Genomic DNA, 15,175 nt, shown 5'->3' on the forward strand with positions numbered 1-15,175 from the left:
ATCTACATGTACATATGTACTTTTATAGATCTTACTAGACTACATATAATATCTCTGTACATAAAACCAAGGACTACCGGGACCCGAGGAGCGGCGATAGAGCGATATTTTCACATGTTGGTGCCTTGATATTGCAGGATTGGCTACATACTAAATTCTACATGTACATGTAACATTGAATCCAAGCTCGATAATCTATACCTGGAAATACTCTAATGCATGCCAGTTAGTGGCTTGTTCCATTCGTCCCATTCGTCGTATTCAACAACCCCTCCTCAACAAGACCCAATAACCCATCATATATTGAATGATCCTCAATACTACCATGGATGATAGAAATCCACCCGCCAATTGTCTTCTTCGCTCGACCCTTGTGAGTGTCGTTATCGAATGTGGGATGCTCCACGAATCCCTCATGGAACGGCACGCCCAGTTTGTTGCGCACAAACTCGTAGAGAACCTTGGAGCCCTTACCCAGAAGGGTTGCGGTATGAGGCGCATTCGAAAAGGTCTTGAAAGTCGTATTCCAAAGATTGGTCACAGCATCGGTGGTTTGTTTTTGCCAGTCGGAAATGTGCTTTACATCGCCGACAGCATGTGAGAGAACGATTGGCACAGCTGAAGTTACCAATAGCTCGGACCGGACATGGAGGTCGAGCTTTGAGGTGGTGGCCCAGGACGGACCAACATGCAATTCAAGAGCGTCTTGAAGGGCGCTCAGTTTCTGGGTTTCGAGGACAGAAGAAAAGAAAGTACGCGTAATTTCGGCAATGGTCTTGCTGGCTTGCCTCACGAACTCGATATGGAGAGATCGTAGGTCTAGCGCCTGGCAAACAACATACACACTGCATGCAGCCATCTTTTTCAGAATGTCAACGGCATCAAAGCTCATGCGCGCCGATGCGAGAGCCATCGAATTCACAGATTGATTGTGCATTTCCGCTGCCTGTACATGCGAGCTCATGGGGTTAGCGAGATACGACAGCTCAGCCATATAGGCTGCCATGTTCACATCGACACCTTTCATCGTAAAAGACAGGCTGGGGTCATCTGCTGCGAGATTCGCGGGCAGACCGCCACTGAGGTGAGGGTCGATCATTTCTGTACTCTGCGCAAACAAGATACGTCCAAACATCTGCAACGCCAGGCGCACCTTTTCCATAGATGATGTCACAGCTGCAGCCTGGAAGTTACAGCCATAATATATATCATTGACACTGCTGTCGACCAGCGGGTTGTCGCAGGAAGAGTTTAGCTCGATGCTGAGCTGCTGATCTGCCAGCAGCAAGTCTTCCAGCTGCGGCCCAATCCACTGCGGCGCGCTTCGAAGGGAGTATCGGTCTTGAACGAGGTCCTCGCGTCTGCGGTTTTTGGGCTCGAGCACGTCTCGTGACAAGTGGGAGCCGCGGAGGAAGTAGTAGATATTGCGCGCACTCTCGATCTGACCTGGGTGCGGTCGTGTTTGCGCTATAAAGGGATGGAAACTCTCATCGCTGCCGCGGAGTGCCTAAAACAAAGTTAGCCAAACTTGACCCAACTAGATATATAGTGTGACTCTATACCTCGACCGCTCCGCCGGTCAACACCTGCGTGAGCAATGCGAGAAAATGCGACTCAGCCACGACTAGAGCTCCCAAGCCCGCGGATGCAGAAGTTCCATTAATCAGACCAAGACCCTCTTTGGGCCCCAAAGAGATTGGTTCAAGTCCAGCCTCTTTTAGGGCCACATGCGATGCCTTTACCTTGCCATCTTTCTCGAGAAGGATGTCCGGGTTGCCCTCCAGACTCCCAGCCACGTAGGCTAGAGGCATTAGGTCACCAGACGCAGAAACAGAGCCGCGGAGGGGAACAACAGGTGTTAGCCCATGTTCAAAAAGCCTTTCCATGGCTTTGATAATAGGAAACGAAACCGCCGAATGACCCCGCAGCGTAGAGTTGCATCTCACAACCATGGCCGCACGAACCCACGATGGCGGCATGGAATGTCCAGGAATGACCGTGTCTTCCGCCGATGATCGTACGAGGATACCACTCTGGGTATGCTGCATGAGAGACTTTTGCAGCTCAATGACCTCTGTCGTGCGCGAATCTGCGCTGCCTCCAAAACCCGTGTTGACACCTGGGTTATATTAGCCATCTGTAGCGTTTCTTATATTATGCAATCTAATAAAAAGATCAATCTATACGAACCATATACATACCATCCTTGCGCTAGATGGTCAAACAACACATTTACACTATCCTGCAAAGACTTGCCGAGTTTTGGATCTTCGCTGAGCTTGGGCAGGCTATCCTGTCTTGACTGAGCGTCAGCACAATTTCTCTGTTCTTTGATCAGCTAGAATAAATGCTCACTGCGCTGCAGCGACAACCTCAGCAATGTGTAGGAGTTGCCCATTCAATTCAAAGCTCCCCTCACTTTTGCGCTGGCGCAAAAGCTTCCATAGCTCATGGACTGCAGATACGTGTTTGCTTTCGTTGCCCATGGTTGGTCTTTTCTGTTGTTCAAGCAATGCACTACAAGAGGGGTAATTAAAATTCCTCAGCCATGCGACCAACTCTGCAGATGCTTCTAACGCACGATGATTTTGGAAGAAGGCACTGTTTTGTTTCTAGCTCGATTTGATTGAGCGCGTAACTATGGATACTTTTTTACTAAAATTAGCACGTGAGTGGTCCCAACCAACTTAGGAAATAAGAATGTTAAGACTGCAATTATTGTTTATTATTGGTCAAGAACTAAGTAGAATCTAGACACGTGGACACCGACAATCGCACTATATAGTGCTGACCATGTATGTTACATTCGGTTAGGTATTATCATCTGTAATTCTAGTATTGATGTATCGGTAATACACACGAAAAAGACGATCGGCGTTACCGAATACAGCGCATATGAAAACCTTGGCTAAGTGGGGCAAGGGTCGGCTAGACGGTGATCCTACCCCTGCACGGGTCGGCCCCGCAAAAGTTCCTAAACCGACATCCCGAAACTTTAAATAGACTATTGCGTCTTCATCCCGTAGAATGATGAAATGCATGCATGAGACTTTCTTATTCGGTGATAGCCTTGACCTGCCTCGCTTACCATGTATTGATGGGATGACATTTGTTTGTTTACTTTTGTCGGGGGTAGGAGTTTGTATGATATTCACGTACATATGATTATGGATGGAAAAGAAAATTCTGCCAAGTATGATGATAGCTTCGAGCCGTTACTCTCAGAGCGCACCCCCGATAGCCGCCATCGCGTCTCTGTGAAGTACCGCATAATTTTTGTTATCAGCGGATTTATATTAGTTATATCATGCATTCTTTTGGGCTCAAGGGTTTTGGGCCTTCCATTCAATAGCCTTAAGAGCACACCATGTAAGTTATGTTATCTTTGACCGCTGGTATAGGAATGCCAATACCTGTTTTCTGGGCTAACGCATATTTTCAGGTCATACAACTGTGCGGCCGGAATGGAGGTCATTGTCATTAAAAGAACGGGAGAACTACGTTGCTGCTATCCAATGTCTTTCAAACAGCCCTTCACGTTTGGGATTGAACACTACTCGCTATGATGACTTTGTTTATTCTCACCTAGGGGTTGCCGATGATAGTATGTTGACCTTGGGCCTTGGAATGCGATGTGACTGATAGCTGATGTAAATCAGCCCATGGAACTCCAATATCATTGCCATGGCATCGTTTATATATGCAACGATATGAAGATGCCTTGAGAAATGAGTGTGGATATAAAGATCCCTTACCGTACGTGCCGTTGTCGATTTGCTCCCTGTTTTTTTTCTTTTTTTCCCACAAGATTAAGTCGACTGATACTTTATAGATATTGGGACTGGACGCTGGATTCATCTAACCCCACAGAATCTCCTGTGTGGTCTAGTCAATACGGCTTAGGCGGCAACGGCAGTAGACCAGACAATTGTCTGGTAGATGGGCCGCTGGCTATCATGAAACCACAATATCCCCAGCCTCATTGCTTGAAACGGAACTTTGCGGTTGAAAATATGCACGGGATGGAATTCACATCGTCTATTGTTGACAATATAATCTCGAATACAAGCACGTACCACGACTTCCGCCTACTGCTTGAACGCGGACCCCATCGATATATTCATTTGGGAATTGGAGGTGAAATGCCTGAACTGTGGTCGAGCAATGGTAATTCTATCTGATTTATTTGCAGCGGCTCTGCCGATTATCCATGGATTCCTAACTTGAATTTACAGACCCGATCTTCTTCCTCCATCATGCGCAGATTGACCGGTTGTGGTGGAGGTGGCAGCGCCACGGCCACGAAAATGAACTTAGAGGGTATGATAGTATCGACGAAGGTCTTGGGACTTCTGATACTGGCAATTTAATTTCGATGCGGGATGTGTTAAAGTTTAGTGGTCTCGGTGACGATGTTACGGCCGGCGACGTAATATCAACACAGACATCACTTCTGTGTTATACATATGAATGATATTGGTTATCTCTGTCGGGGTAATTGCAACATGATTATAGGTCCTACAAAAACGAGTAACCCCTGAGTTTCGCTCTCGCGCGTAGCTACTAAATTATATGACTGCACATCCAAAAGCGGTAATCAATCTAACTTGAGAAGGCTGTTGTAACAGTTGCAACTCTTTTTCTCAAGTTTTATTTGACTGTCTGTCCTTCTAGTAAATAGTGTTACTATTTTAGGAAGGCGGATTTCCAAGATGAGCTGAGTAGGGAGCTGCAGAACAAGTCTAATATATGTTCAGATGTAACATCTTCAGCGGGAGTAAAGGATCCACATGCGGTATTTGATCATCTTCGCCAATAATGGAAAGAGAGTAGTTGCGCCATGTTTCTCCAGTTTCAGATTAGGTCAAATGTCCACAAGGTCGTGAGTATTCTTGGCAGTATGAAAACACAAGCTTGATACATTTACTGTACTTGGTAAAGCTAAAAGCACATCAGGTGCAGTAAGCCCAACATTGAATTTCCGCTCTCCCCACCATCTATACAAGCTTCTGTGACAATACGTTCATTAAGAAGTATGGAACAGTTTGACTTTAAAGTTCACGGTAATATATATCACGTAATGACCCGCTTCTGTAGAAACTAGACTAATTTATAGGTCGAATGGCCGTTAGGGACATTTGAATTATTGTGTATTATTGTTTTCGGAGTATTGTCCAGCGAGCAACAGTAGGAAGACCCATCAGTGTATTTGCTAGTAAAGCTTATCGCTCGTTTAGTACTCTGTACAGTTACTTGTTATACGATGCTCATAGTACGGTTACACGTGAAATACGGGTTGTCATTGAATTTGTTTATGTTTTCTTTCTATAAATGTGGGACTTGGCAAAATTTTAGTTGGATGACTTCGGGACTTATTGCTAATCTCAACCGAAGAGTCGTTGGGGGCGGAGAAGGCGTAGCGGAATCTCGCAGAAGTTTCATTGACTAACAACTCGTGACCACCAGGTGAAAGATACCTAGGTAGATTACCAACTCGCTACCAATTAACCTATTATTCCAAAAAAAAAAACCAATTTACGCACCGCACGCCCACGATTCGTGTCAAAATGGGGAACAATGAGGAGTATGTTCCCCTTACCACCGACGAGAACACTGAAAAGCCTCTGGACGACGCTTCAATAAGCGCCTATACTGTAGCGTCCAATAGGAACCGAAAGTACACAAGCTATCTGCTAGCAATTACTCTTCTCCTCTTCGTATCGAATTGTATATTTACTGGGCTATGGATATCGACACAAAGGAACAGAGAAACAGTCCATCCCCCTACAGAGTACTCTACTCCACCGTCAATCAAAACAACATACAAGCCCTTCTTGTGGACCACACAGTACAGCGGTTACAATGAAACTGCTCAAGACGAGTATTGGGACTCGATTGTTTGGACTCATGGAATGATATCGAGGGATAGAAAATGGGCCGAGTCGCAGAACTGGCCTAATGACGGTATGGATTTACCTAGCGATAATAGCAAAGGCGTGTGGCTGTTGGAGGCCTATCATGAACTCCACTGTGTGCAACTCCTGAGGGAATTTACAAAGAATGGCCTTGGTACTCAATCGCCATCATTGCCGCAACATGTGTCTCACTGCTTCGACACTTTACTGCAGGTATGTAGAGCGATTCGCTCATTTCCTTTTTCTGGACCATTTTTCTAATCTTTAACTAGGGCATACTGTGCCACGCAGACCCAACCCCCTTGCGTGTCACAGGAAGATCAGTTGTGGGAAATGGTCAGCTTCGCAAATGTAAGGATTGGAGCGAGCTGAGCAAGTATGCCACCGAATACTCGTCATGCTACGCATCCAAAGGGGATGATGTGACTGAGAACTTTGGAAGTTGCGATGGAGGAGACGGTCTTGTGCCCATGGTACTTCAGACCGAATAGAAAGCCAGCCCTTATTAGATGTAGCATTTGAAGCCTGTCTCTTGTGACCAGATCAAAATGTATTGTGTATTAAAATATTTAACTTGAGAACAAGCCTAGTCAGCAGCCCTGCAAAGGTAAACCGTCCTTTGAGGCGCCTTGAAAGTGTCTCCCTACGTTAGAACAACACGGACGCGGTGTTGCTCAGTAACGTAATAACAGTCAAAGCAGTAGTAATTCAAAGAACGTCAAAGAACACCTCTCTCAGAGTCGGGGCATTGCCATGACACACAAGCTGCAGTTCCATCCAGCGGGTCGCCATGCCGTGAATTGGACCAAACAAGCAGCAACCAACAGAACGCCACACCGTCATTCAGCGCTTAGTATAACTAATAAGCGAGAGGGTGCAGTTAATTTTTGGTTGGGACTAGAATTGCTAGTTGCTTACTGATTACGCGGGGAGTACTTCATTTCCCGGCAAATTTTGTTCTGCGGTATTTAACGGCAGCGGTGGTAATACTAATACGCAACTATAACCAAGCCCTAGTTTCTCTGTTGTGAAGAAGTTGGTTTACCAACAAGCCGCGCTTGATATGGGGCCAAAAAAAAAAAAAAAAAAAAAAAGGAAGCTTGTTGATAACCCGCTAGAATATGGAAGCGAGGGGCTGTCACAGGTCCGCACTCCGCAGCATCTGTTTGAGAACCCCTGAAGATTGACGCCAGATTATTCGCTGTGTCTTTCCAGGCAAAAATATTTCGTGGTGTCCTGCCCCAATTCCTCAACTCAAAAATTCAAGTCCTACATTCGATTATTTGTGAACCAAAGACTTTCCTGAGCCCACCACCACACACAAGAACAGAATGCCAGAATATGCAAGCTTGGGGCATTCAGACCCTGGCTTTGAGAATTCAGATCCCTCATCAAAAGATACCAGTATCGATGAAAAGCCAAGATACGAACCATGGCCGCTTCAAAATCAACAGTCGCCTCTTCTTTTAGGGCTCCTCGCCCTTCTAATCTTCCTCCTTTTTGTCAACTTGATCCTTGCAGTTGAGAATTATTTGACCCATCTGCCAGAAAGCAAAAAACCTCTTAGTTATGCTCCATTGTTGTCCTGGGAGGTCAAAAATATGAATAATTAGAGGCATATGGGAGGGAAATACTGCATGTATCTATCTTACATGTGTCAGTGCCTAGATTCACTGGCACCCGCGATGACAGCTTCCCTGGTTGTCCATGAATAATCAACACTTGAGACATCAATGATATGCCTAGACCCTTGCAGTCAGAGGAAAGGAAATAGGAAAGCCTGTATTCACGATGTTGTGTATGCTATGTATATACATCCTTTGCTTGATTTTTAACATACTGGCAGTATTGCTTATATTTTAGCCTATACAATAAATTTGCTAAGAGCAACGTCATGTAGTTCGGCAGTTGGCCTGGCACATTGGCCCAAAATGTGGATGTCCATAAAACGAGCTACGCATATTTCACTACACATATATTGATGTACTCGCAAACTTGAATTCACTATAGACTGAGTGTACTATGTGAACTGGGACACCTTTTAAACTTGGGAAATCACACAATAATACATCAAAACCAAGCTAATCAAATAGAAATTGCCTTGACCAAAGAATGACTGTATTTGAAAAAGGCGTGGTGCTAAAAACATTGCTTCACTCCTCATGTTGATGAGAACAGGTTTTCTGTGACGATACACTCCTTTCTTGTCGAGCTGAAGTCATGTATACTGCATACACAGTAATCCAGGTAGGTAGACCTCTCAATAAGACTTGTATTGCTGTATGGACCGGCGATAGTTGGCGAGAAAATATACCCCCGAAGACTTCAAGGAGCCATGTGCTAGCCACTGAAAGACCTTAACAGGCAGCAGCAGCAGTGCCACCAGTAGCACGGCGGCAGTTGCGTTTCTCAACAGCAGCATCTTCCTCGCGCTTCAGGGCAGCAGCAACCTCTTCCTCACGCTTACAGGCAGCAGCAGCTGAGCCACCGCCAACCGCAGCGCAAGCGCGTTTCTCAACAACAGCATCTTCCTCGCGCTTCAGGGCAGCAGCAACCTCTTCCTCACGCTTACAGGCAGCAGCAGCTGAGCCACCACCAACCGCAGCGCAAGCGCGTTTCTCAACAGCAGCATCTTCCTCGCGCTTCAGGGCAGCAGCAGCAACAGCTTCATCACGCTTACAGGCAGCAGCAGCAGAGCCGCCACCAACCGCAGCGCAAGCGCGTTTATCAACAACAGCGCCATCGTTAGCCACGTTTTCGACAGGAGCTGCGAGGGCTAGCAATGGCGAGGTGGCCAGGAGGGCAAACAAAGTTCCAGAGAAACGCATTTTGAAAGTAGTTATGGTGATAAGTAGACAAAGCAATGTATGTAGGAAGGATTTTGAGGTGTTACGGGTTCTTGGACCAGTTTGTGATGTTAAAGTTCGAAGAAAATCGACGCCCTTCGCTTCAGCTTTATATTATTATTTGAGTCGAACAAATTACCCAAGTATGATCGGCCTTTATCAGCAAGATTTAGTCCAGCCACATATTGTATGCCCCACCGGAGGGGCCGCGTAGCTCTAAGCGTGATGGCACTGGGGTTCTGAAGGATGGATAATACATACTCGAGGAAAGAGGTAATTTACGTATTTGTGGTCGTTGTATCTGAAACTGGTATGGCTATGTGTCTTTAACAGGACAGTACGTCGATTTTATGACGTTTCTTACACACGGCCCAGAATAACAGACTAGTATTTATTGTACCATCCTGCTTTTAATGGAGACTCGTAAAATTTATGAAACTAGACTACTTCATGAATGGTTATGATCTTCTTTAGGTATATGCCAAGTCACGTCCAGCGAGATCAGGTTAGCTTCCCCGTGACACTGATCATAGTGACATATTGAGTGGCTTCGGTGGAAGCAATCCATCTCGAAACATATTCATGTCGAGCTCTTTCGAATTCTCCTACGGATTACAAATGACTTCTTAATCATGCAGTTCTCCTATCTGACGTCAAATTACTCGAGGCATGAGCGTTCAGATATCGTCTCCAAAGATGAATTGCAACCTCTAGGCTCTGATGATTCCGGCAGTTCCCACATATCATATCTTCATTCGAAGGAGACGCGGCAGCATGTTTCCCACAGGCTTTTGGTCTTTGTTCTAGTTGGAGCGAATATTCTACTACTGCTGAGTAGTACGGCGTTGATATTGGCCAGGATCGCCTTTAAAGAAACTCATTACACGGAAAAGAATAATAGTCCTTTTTGTAAGTTGATTCATTATTCGGTGAAAGCGTCTGAGAAGTTCTAACTTTCAACAGCTCCCGTGTACGATCGTCTTCATGTGTATCGTTCCGAATCACGACACAATTTTTCCAACTACTGGACAGACAACAATCCATCCATATTTCAGCAATACCCCTCGCCCGAAGTGGATGACGCATGGGACAGAATCAGTAGACAGGATTCCATTGCATTGACTGCCGAGGAGATCCGCCGTATCGGTCATGATCCTGCTACGGTGTGGCCGGCGCCCAAGAACGAATTCGGAGAAGATGTGTACTACGGGGTTATCGATGTCTTCCACCAGATTCACTGTCTCAACGCTCTCCGACAAACCGCATTCCCTAAATATTATGGGGATATACGAGAAAAAAGGAAGCATAATCCGCTGAAGTGGGATGATCATCTCCTGCACTGCACATATACTGTGCTACGAAGTCTCATGTGCCACGCTGACTTGGAAATCCAAGTGGGCCAGAAGTTCACTGGATGGCCTGGATTGGGCATGAATTTTGCTAGTAACAAGCAATGCCGGAACTACGAAGACATTCTAAATTGGAAGGAGGCCAATGTTATCGTACCGAAGCTATCCAATTGGACTGAGTACCCTGACCAACCTATCATTGAGACGGACCCAGAGGGAGTTATGACTCCGTATGGCAATCACCTCGGATTGGAAGACTGGGCTATAAGCCAAGGTATTGAGCTGGACATACCCCCTGACCTGCCCTGGCAGCCAACAAAACTACTAAGTGATAAAAACAAGGAGGCAAATACCTAGACAACGAATCGGATAATTCAATCTTATCATTACTCGTGGCTTTTGCCGCAAAGAGGCTGTAGGATATAATGGAAGCTAGCCACCACATCGTGTATCATTTATGGGACATGTAAGACTCATAATAAAATACTGTTTTTTCAATGTTACTGTGCGATACCGCAATTCCAACAAGTTGCACCTTGCGACTACTACTTTTGAAGGCATGAGGCAATTAATTGCCGCAAACTTTGCTTAGGTAGTTACTAGGTAATTGGTCTAGAACATTGATCAAGGAAAAGTTGGTCCAACTCTTCATAACTTGGTTTTTGCCATTGTGCAATTTCTACAAGTTAGTTGACAGAAAAGAGCCGAGACACAGTCACTAGATACCTAAAGCATTACAAAATAACTGGTCCTAGCTGGTGTTACATTGAGTAGCCTGCATGCCGCTGCGGGCGAGAAATTATTCAATCTCAATTTTTTGTTCTGCTTGCTCACTTGATAATACGGAGTACTCCGTACAGGAGTCAGTGAGCAAAAAGTCGTGTTTGTAACTTGATACGTGCAGCTTGTAATGTTTGATTATACATAACAATGTATTTTATGATAAGCTCAAGCATTCTAAAAAGGCTAAGTAAAGCCCAATAATTTGGACTTTGATATTATGTAGTATTTGTGTGTTGTTGGTTGGATAAGCAAGCCCTTCCTAGCACTGATTGCACATGTTTTTAATCATACGGAGTAGGTTTGCAAGTCTATCTTCCGTGTTGTAGATAAGCACGCCATACTGTTGGTTTTTTCGTAGTACTTAATATGTACTATTATTACTATTGCTGGGTGCGGCTCAGCGAGAATCAGTCTATTGTCAGATATTAGTACGTATTACGGTTGGTTCTCCACAGCACCCTAGCTCGGCCAAGCGAGGGTTTTGAAACACATGTAAATACGCAAGGATGGTACTGTCATAACCATTACAATAACATCGAGGTTAATGCTCAAAAATTCCCTCGTATTTTTGACTAACGGTTACTGGGCCAGATCCATAATTTCTGATATCTATGTTTGAATCCGACGCTAAACTAGCATCTTAGTGCCGTAATTAGCGAGGACTCGACTGGAAGATGTCTCCCTCCAGCATAATCCGTAAACTTGACTTTACGGATTAATTTTCAATTTTTCATTCGATCCAAAACACTCTCTTTGATATTCGAAAACAATACGACAAGCCCGCCTTGTCTTTGAGTTTTAGTCATGGGAGCCGAGTATACGGACGAGCACCGTGATTCGGAGTCATCATACAACCAAGAATATGATGGTCTGGTGTCCGGTGTCCCTCGTCCGGCTGACAAGAAGAAGCTTGCAAAGATCGTCAAGTTGATTCCAGTCTTTCTGATCCTATCGCTTGCTCTAAACGTTGCACAATTTGTATATTTCGTTGTGCACAAGCCAGTCTTTCGTTCTGCCTATGGTAGGTCTAGTCATATTGGTACCCCTTGTGATGGTGGATGGCTGAACGATATATGATCACAGCAAAGTTACCTGAAGGTGAAATGGAAATCCCGTTCCATTACGCCACGGAGTACAGTGACGATAATCATACCCTTGAGGAAAAGGACGCTATGTGGAACGCAATCGATATCAGTGATGGGTTTATAGCCATCACACATGATGAGGCAGACAGCCTGGGACTTCCACGTTCTCAGGTATTTCCTTGGGATGTTAACAAAGGCATGTATGTTACCCACGGGTATCATGCTCTGCACTGTACCGTAAGTGACTGCTGCTTGACTTCCAAACGCACTTGGGCTTAAACAATCATTTAGGGTCTTCTCCATGCGTACACCTATGACTCTCATATTGGAAAAAAGCCCCTGGTATCCTATCACCATATCGAGCACTGCCTTGACTTGCTTCGCCAGGACATCATCTGCGCGGCGGATGACTTCTTGGACTACACAAAAGATCACGGCGACCAGTTCTTTGTTGCGGATGGACAGCCACGTAAATGCCGTGACTGGAGCAAACTTGAGGCATGGGCAAAGGAACGAACTGCGTGCTACAAAACCGTCAACATCACTCGCTCCGGCGAGGACCATGGCGTTGAGCATCAGCTCGATCGATACACCTACTGCCCGCCTGGAAGCCCTTACGAGCCATTAATCAAAGCGTATAAAGATCTTGGGCGCGTAAACTCAGGGAATTTGGATCACTCAGCTTCTGGGGAGTTGACTCCAGAGCAGCAGAAAGCTGAGGAGGAGATTGTTAAGGAGCATAACAATGCTATTTTCAATAACAGCTCTTAGGTATTGGAGCTTGAAATACCCGTTGTTGCCACGTATGTAAAGTAGTATATACGAAGCGGTGTGGAATACTACAAGGCGGTTGCATGGGAAAGGTTGGAGGGTTATCTGTGTTATTAATTTGAACTCTGCCACTGTTAAGTTGAATCTAAATACTTGCTGTATTTTCTGCGTATTAGGTGCGAGGAATATAGTTGAAATAGCAGTTAGAAAAAATAGGACATTGCTAAAAAAAAAATAAAGTCCTTACCTCCCCTATCTAGTGCTCGACTCAAAGTAGTGTCAACAATCGGATTTACTTTGTTTTAAGTACTGGAAACGTATCGCGGGTAATGGTCGTTAAGCAGGCCCGAAGCTTTATTATAGAAACTGGACTTGTGTGCAAAATGAAATTATACAACTATTCAAACATACAAGAAAGATTATTTAACGTGAATTATTCAAATGCGCATTTTCCACCTCATTATATGTTCATAGTTTGCAAGAGTACGGAATAACCTGACTCATGTATTACAGCCGGTCGTGTTGGTGGAATTCGTCGTGTTTCTCCCAATGCTCAACCCCATGCGAGTTGGTCCATTCTTGCAATTTCTGAAAGTTCCGGCACTTATAATGGCTATTTAATTCCACCTTGAACCCCGAGGCTAGGTCTCGCTCCTTCGTGACAAGTAGCGGCGTCATATCGCTGTAACAGAGAAGGCTGATACGCAGATCTTCAATGCATCGATTGATATAACCGCGCATCTCGTCTGCTGGCTTCTGCATTTCCAACGAGATTAGATGTTGTGGATATTTCCCTGCCTGGAGCCAGGTATATTGACGGATTAAGTCCTGTAATGATGAATTGAAATTGTAAGCAAGTATCCACTATTTGTGATTGTAAATACTAACGAGACACCCGAGCTGATGGTAGACTTTGGATATGGCTGTAAAACCCTCCTTTCCATCCGATTTAACCGATTCATATGGCTCCGGGTCGGTGCGATTTAAGATTGGCATCGCCCAGTTTTCGACCATGGTGGCTTCATCTATATTTAGAAGAGCGTTAAGATCACTAATAGGAGGCCATTTACTTCAAAACTGGTGTGAAGAAGTGAGGAGGGATTGAACCTACGTTGCCAAAGGTCTCTCCAACTTTGTTCTCGTTCCGCAGTGGGTGGTCCAATGTATTTATCTCCATTTGAGTATGTATCATAGAGGTTCCCGGTCAAATATTCAATGGCATCGATGGCCGGGGCTTCAAAACAGTAGTTAGAAAGGTTGACTTGAGCACTTGCGTTGAAAAATAGAAAGCAAGAAACATACTATAAGGTGACAGCCTCTGGATGCAGTTCTTATCTGTTGCATGGATCAAGTACTCATACTCGGAAGCTGGAGCATCAAGTTAGAACATTCCTGTACATTTCAGTGCAATTAAAACGACAAGACAAACCGGATGTTATAACAGGCTGGCTCGAAGGTGATTCGGAATTCACGTACGGAATTACGAATATAGTTAGGTTCACAACAAGTAGAATAATAGAGAGAGAAAGAAGAAAATAAATCGGCCATCTCTGGCGCTGAAATCGAGGACTGGGCAACGAACTCAGTCCACAATGCTCACAGCAAATTTTTGTAGCGGAATCATCAATCGCTATTGTAGTAGAACTCGTAGAGCGAGGTCCTTGATCGGACTGTGTGAGTGCTGTATATTCTGGCATCGTTGACAAACACGCCAGTAGCTTGCCTAAACAACGAAGAAATCTACACACTGCATGCGCTTGCCTATTCCGCCGAGCGTACGGTACGGCCTCGCTATCTTTGAGATTGCTCGGCCATAATAATACCGAAAGGGGTGTTTTGTTATGACATGTTTCTATACATACAATACAAACAATACAGACATTACATTACTGACGATACAGCCCACATATTTATTACATGGAGGCTCCCGCGGGAGTGGTGGAGTCGTGGACTAAAACTTTAGCGGCGGCTCCACTTCCGGGAGTCGGTCGAGTCATGCCCATGATCTAACATCTACAGCCGAGCACGAATACGGAACACTCCAGCAGTCAAAACCAACATGTTACAGCCACTTACTACGGCAACACTGCAAGTTTATCAGTCTCTTTTCTCAAGTTAGCCGTGTTTGTTTTGATAATTGTGGTTGCTTGTCCCGTTTCCAGATGGACCCGCTGAGCTAGAACCAGAAAGTACCCACGCCGTAACGCGCAACGCTGCTCGTATACCTTGACGGCTGGGTACCTAGGCCAAGTTATGATTACATACAGCTTGTAGGTAAATACCGTGGAGAAATACCTGGAGAATTACCGTGCTATGTTGGAAAATTCAGCTACCTTCGAGAAAAGATTAGCGGCGTGTACTATAATCTACTAAAAACCAACATGTGGTAAATGAGCTTTGGATGGGCCCAATTCATGTAGATCTCA

The 15,175-nt window shown here is 45.0% G+C and overlaps 4 protein-coding genes across 4 annotated transcripts; 2 read left to right on the plus strand and 2 right to left on the minus strand.

Annotated features, from left to right (window-relative positions):
* Positions 1-226: 226 nt before the first annotated feature.
* Positions 227-2,486, minus strand: TRUGW13939_09869 (uncharacterized protein; the record flags this gene model as incomplete). Its single annotated transcript, XM_035492989.1, has 4 exons — positions 227-1,507; positions 1,563-2,119; positions 2,191-2,297; positions 2,356-2,486. 4 exons carry the CDS (start codon positions 2,484-2,486, stop codon positions 227-229), a joined length of 2,076 nt encoding a protein of 691 aa, XP_035348882.1.
* Positions 2,487-3,167: 681 nt separating this feature from the next.
* Positions 3,168-4,474, plus strand: TRUGW13939_09870 (uncharacterized protein; the record flags this gene model as incomplete). The annotated part of the gene is made up of 5 exons (XM_035492990.1): positions 3,168-3,369; positions 3,443-3,604; positions 3,660-3,756; positions 3,833-4,167; positions 4,236-4,474. 5 exons carry the CDS (start codon positions 3,168-3,170, stop codon positions 4,472-4,474), a joined length of 1,035 nt encoding a protein of 344 aa, XP_035348883.1.
* Positions 4,475-5,567: 1,093 nt separating this feature from the next.
* Positions 5,568-12,749, plus strand: TRUGW13939_09871 (uncharacterized protein; the record flags this gene model as incomplete). Its single annotated transcript, XM_035492991.1, has 7 exons — positions 5,568-6,128; positions 6,188-6,388; positions 9,307-9,670; positions 9,725-10,384; positions 11,696-11,914; positions 11,977-12,215; positions 12,270-12,749. 7 exons carry the CDS (start codon positions 5,568-5,570, stop codon positions 12,747-12,749), a joined length of 2,724 nt encoding a protein of 907 aa, XP_035348884.1.
* Positions 12,750-13,256: 507 nt separating this feature from the next.
* Positions 13,257-14,446, minus strand: TRUGW13939_09872 (uncharacterized protein; the record flags this gene model as incomplete). The annotated part of the gene is made up of 4 exons (XM_035492992.1): positions 13,257-13,577; positions 13,638-13,774; positions 13,861-14,010; positions 14,350-14,446. The coding sequence occupies 4 exons, from the start codon at positions 14,444-14,446 to the stop codon at positions 13,257-13,259; spliced, it is 705 nt and encodes a 234-aa protein (XP_035348885.1).
* Between the last annotated feature and the right edge of the window lie 729 nt (positions 14,447-15,175).

The sequence above is a fragment of the Talaromyces rugulosus genome, chromosome V (assembly GCF_013368755.1).
Source record: "Talaromyces rugulosus chromosome V, complete sequence".
Taxonomy (NCBI): Eukaryota; Fungi; Ascomycota; class Eurotiomycetes; order Eurotiales; family Trichocomaceae; genus Talaromyces; species Talaromyces rugulosus.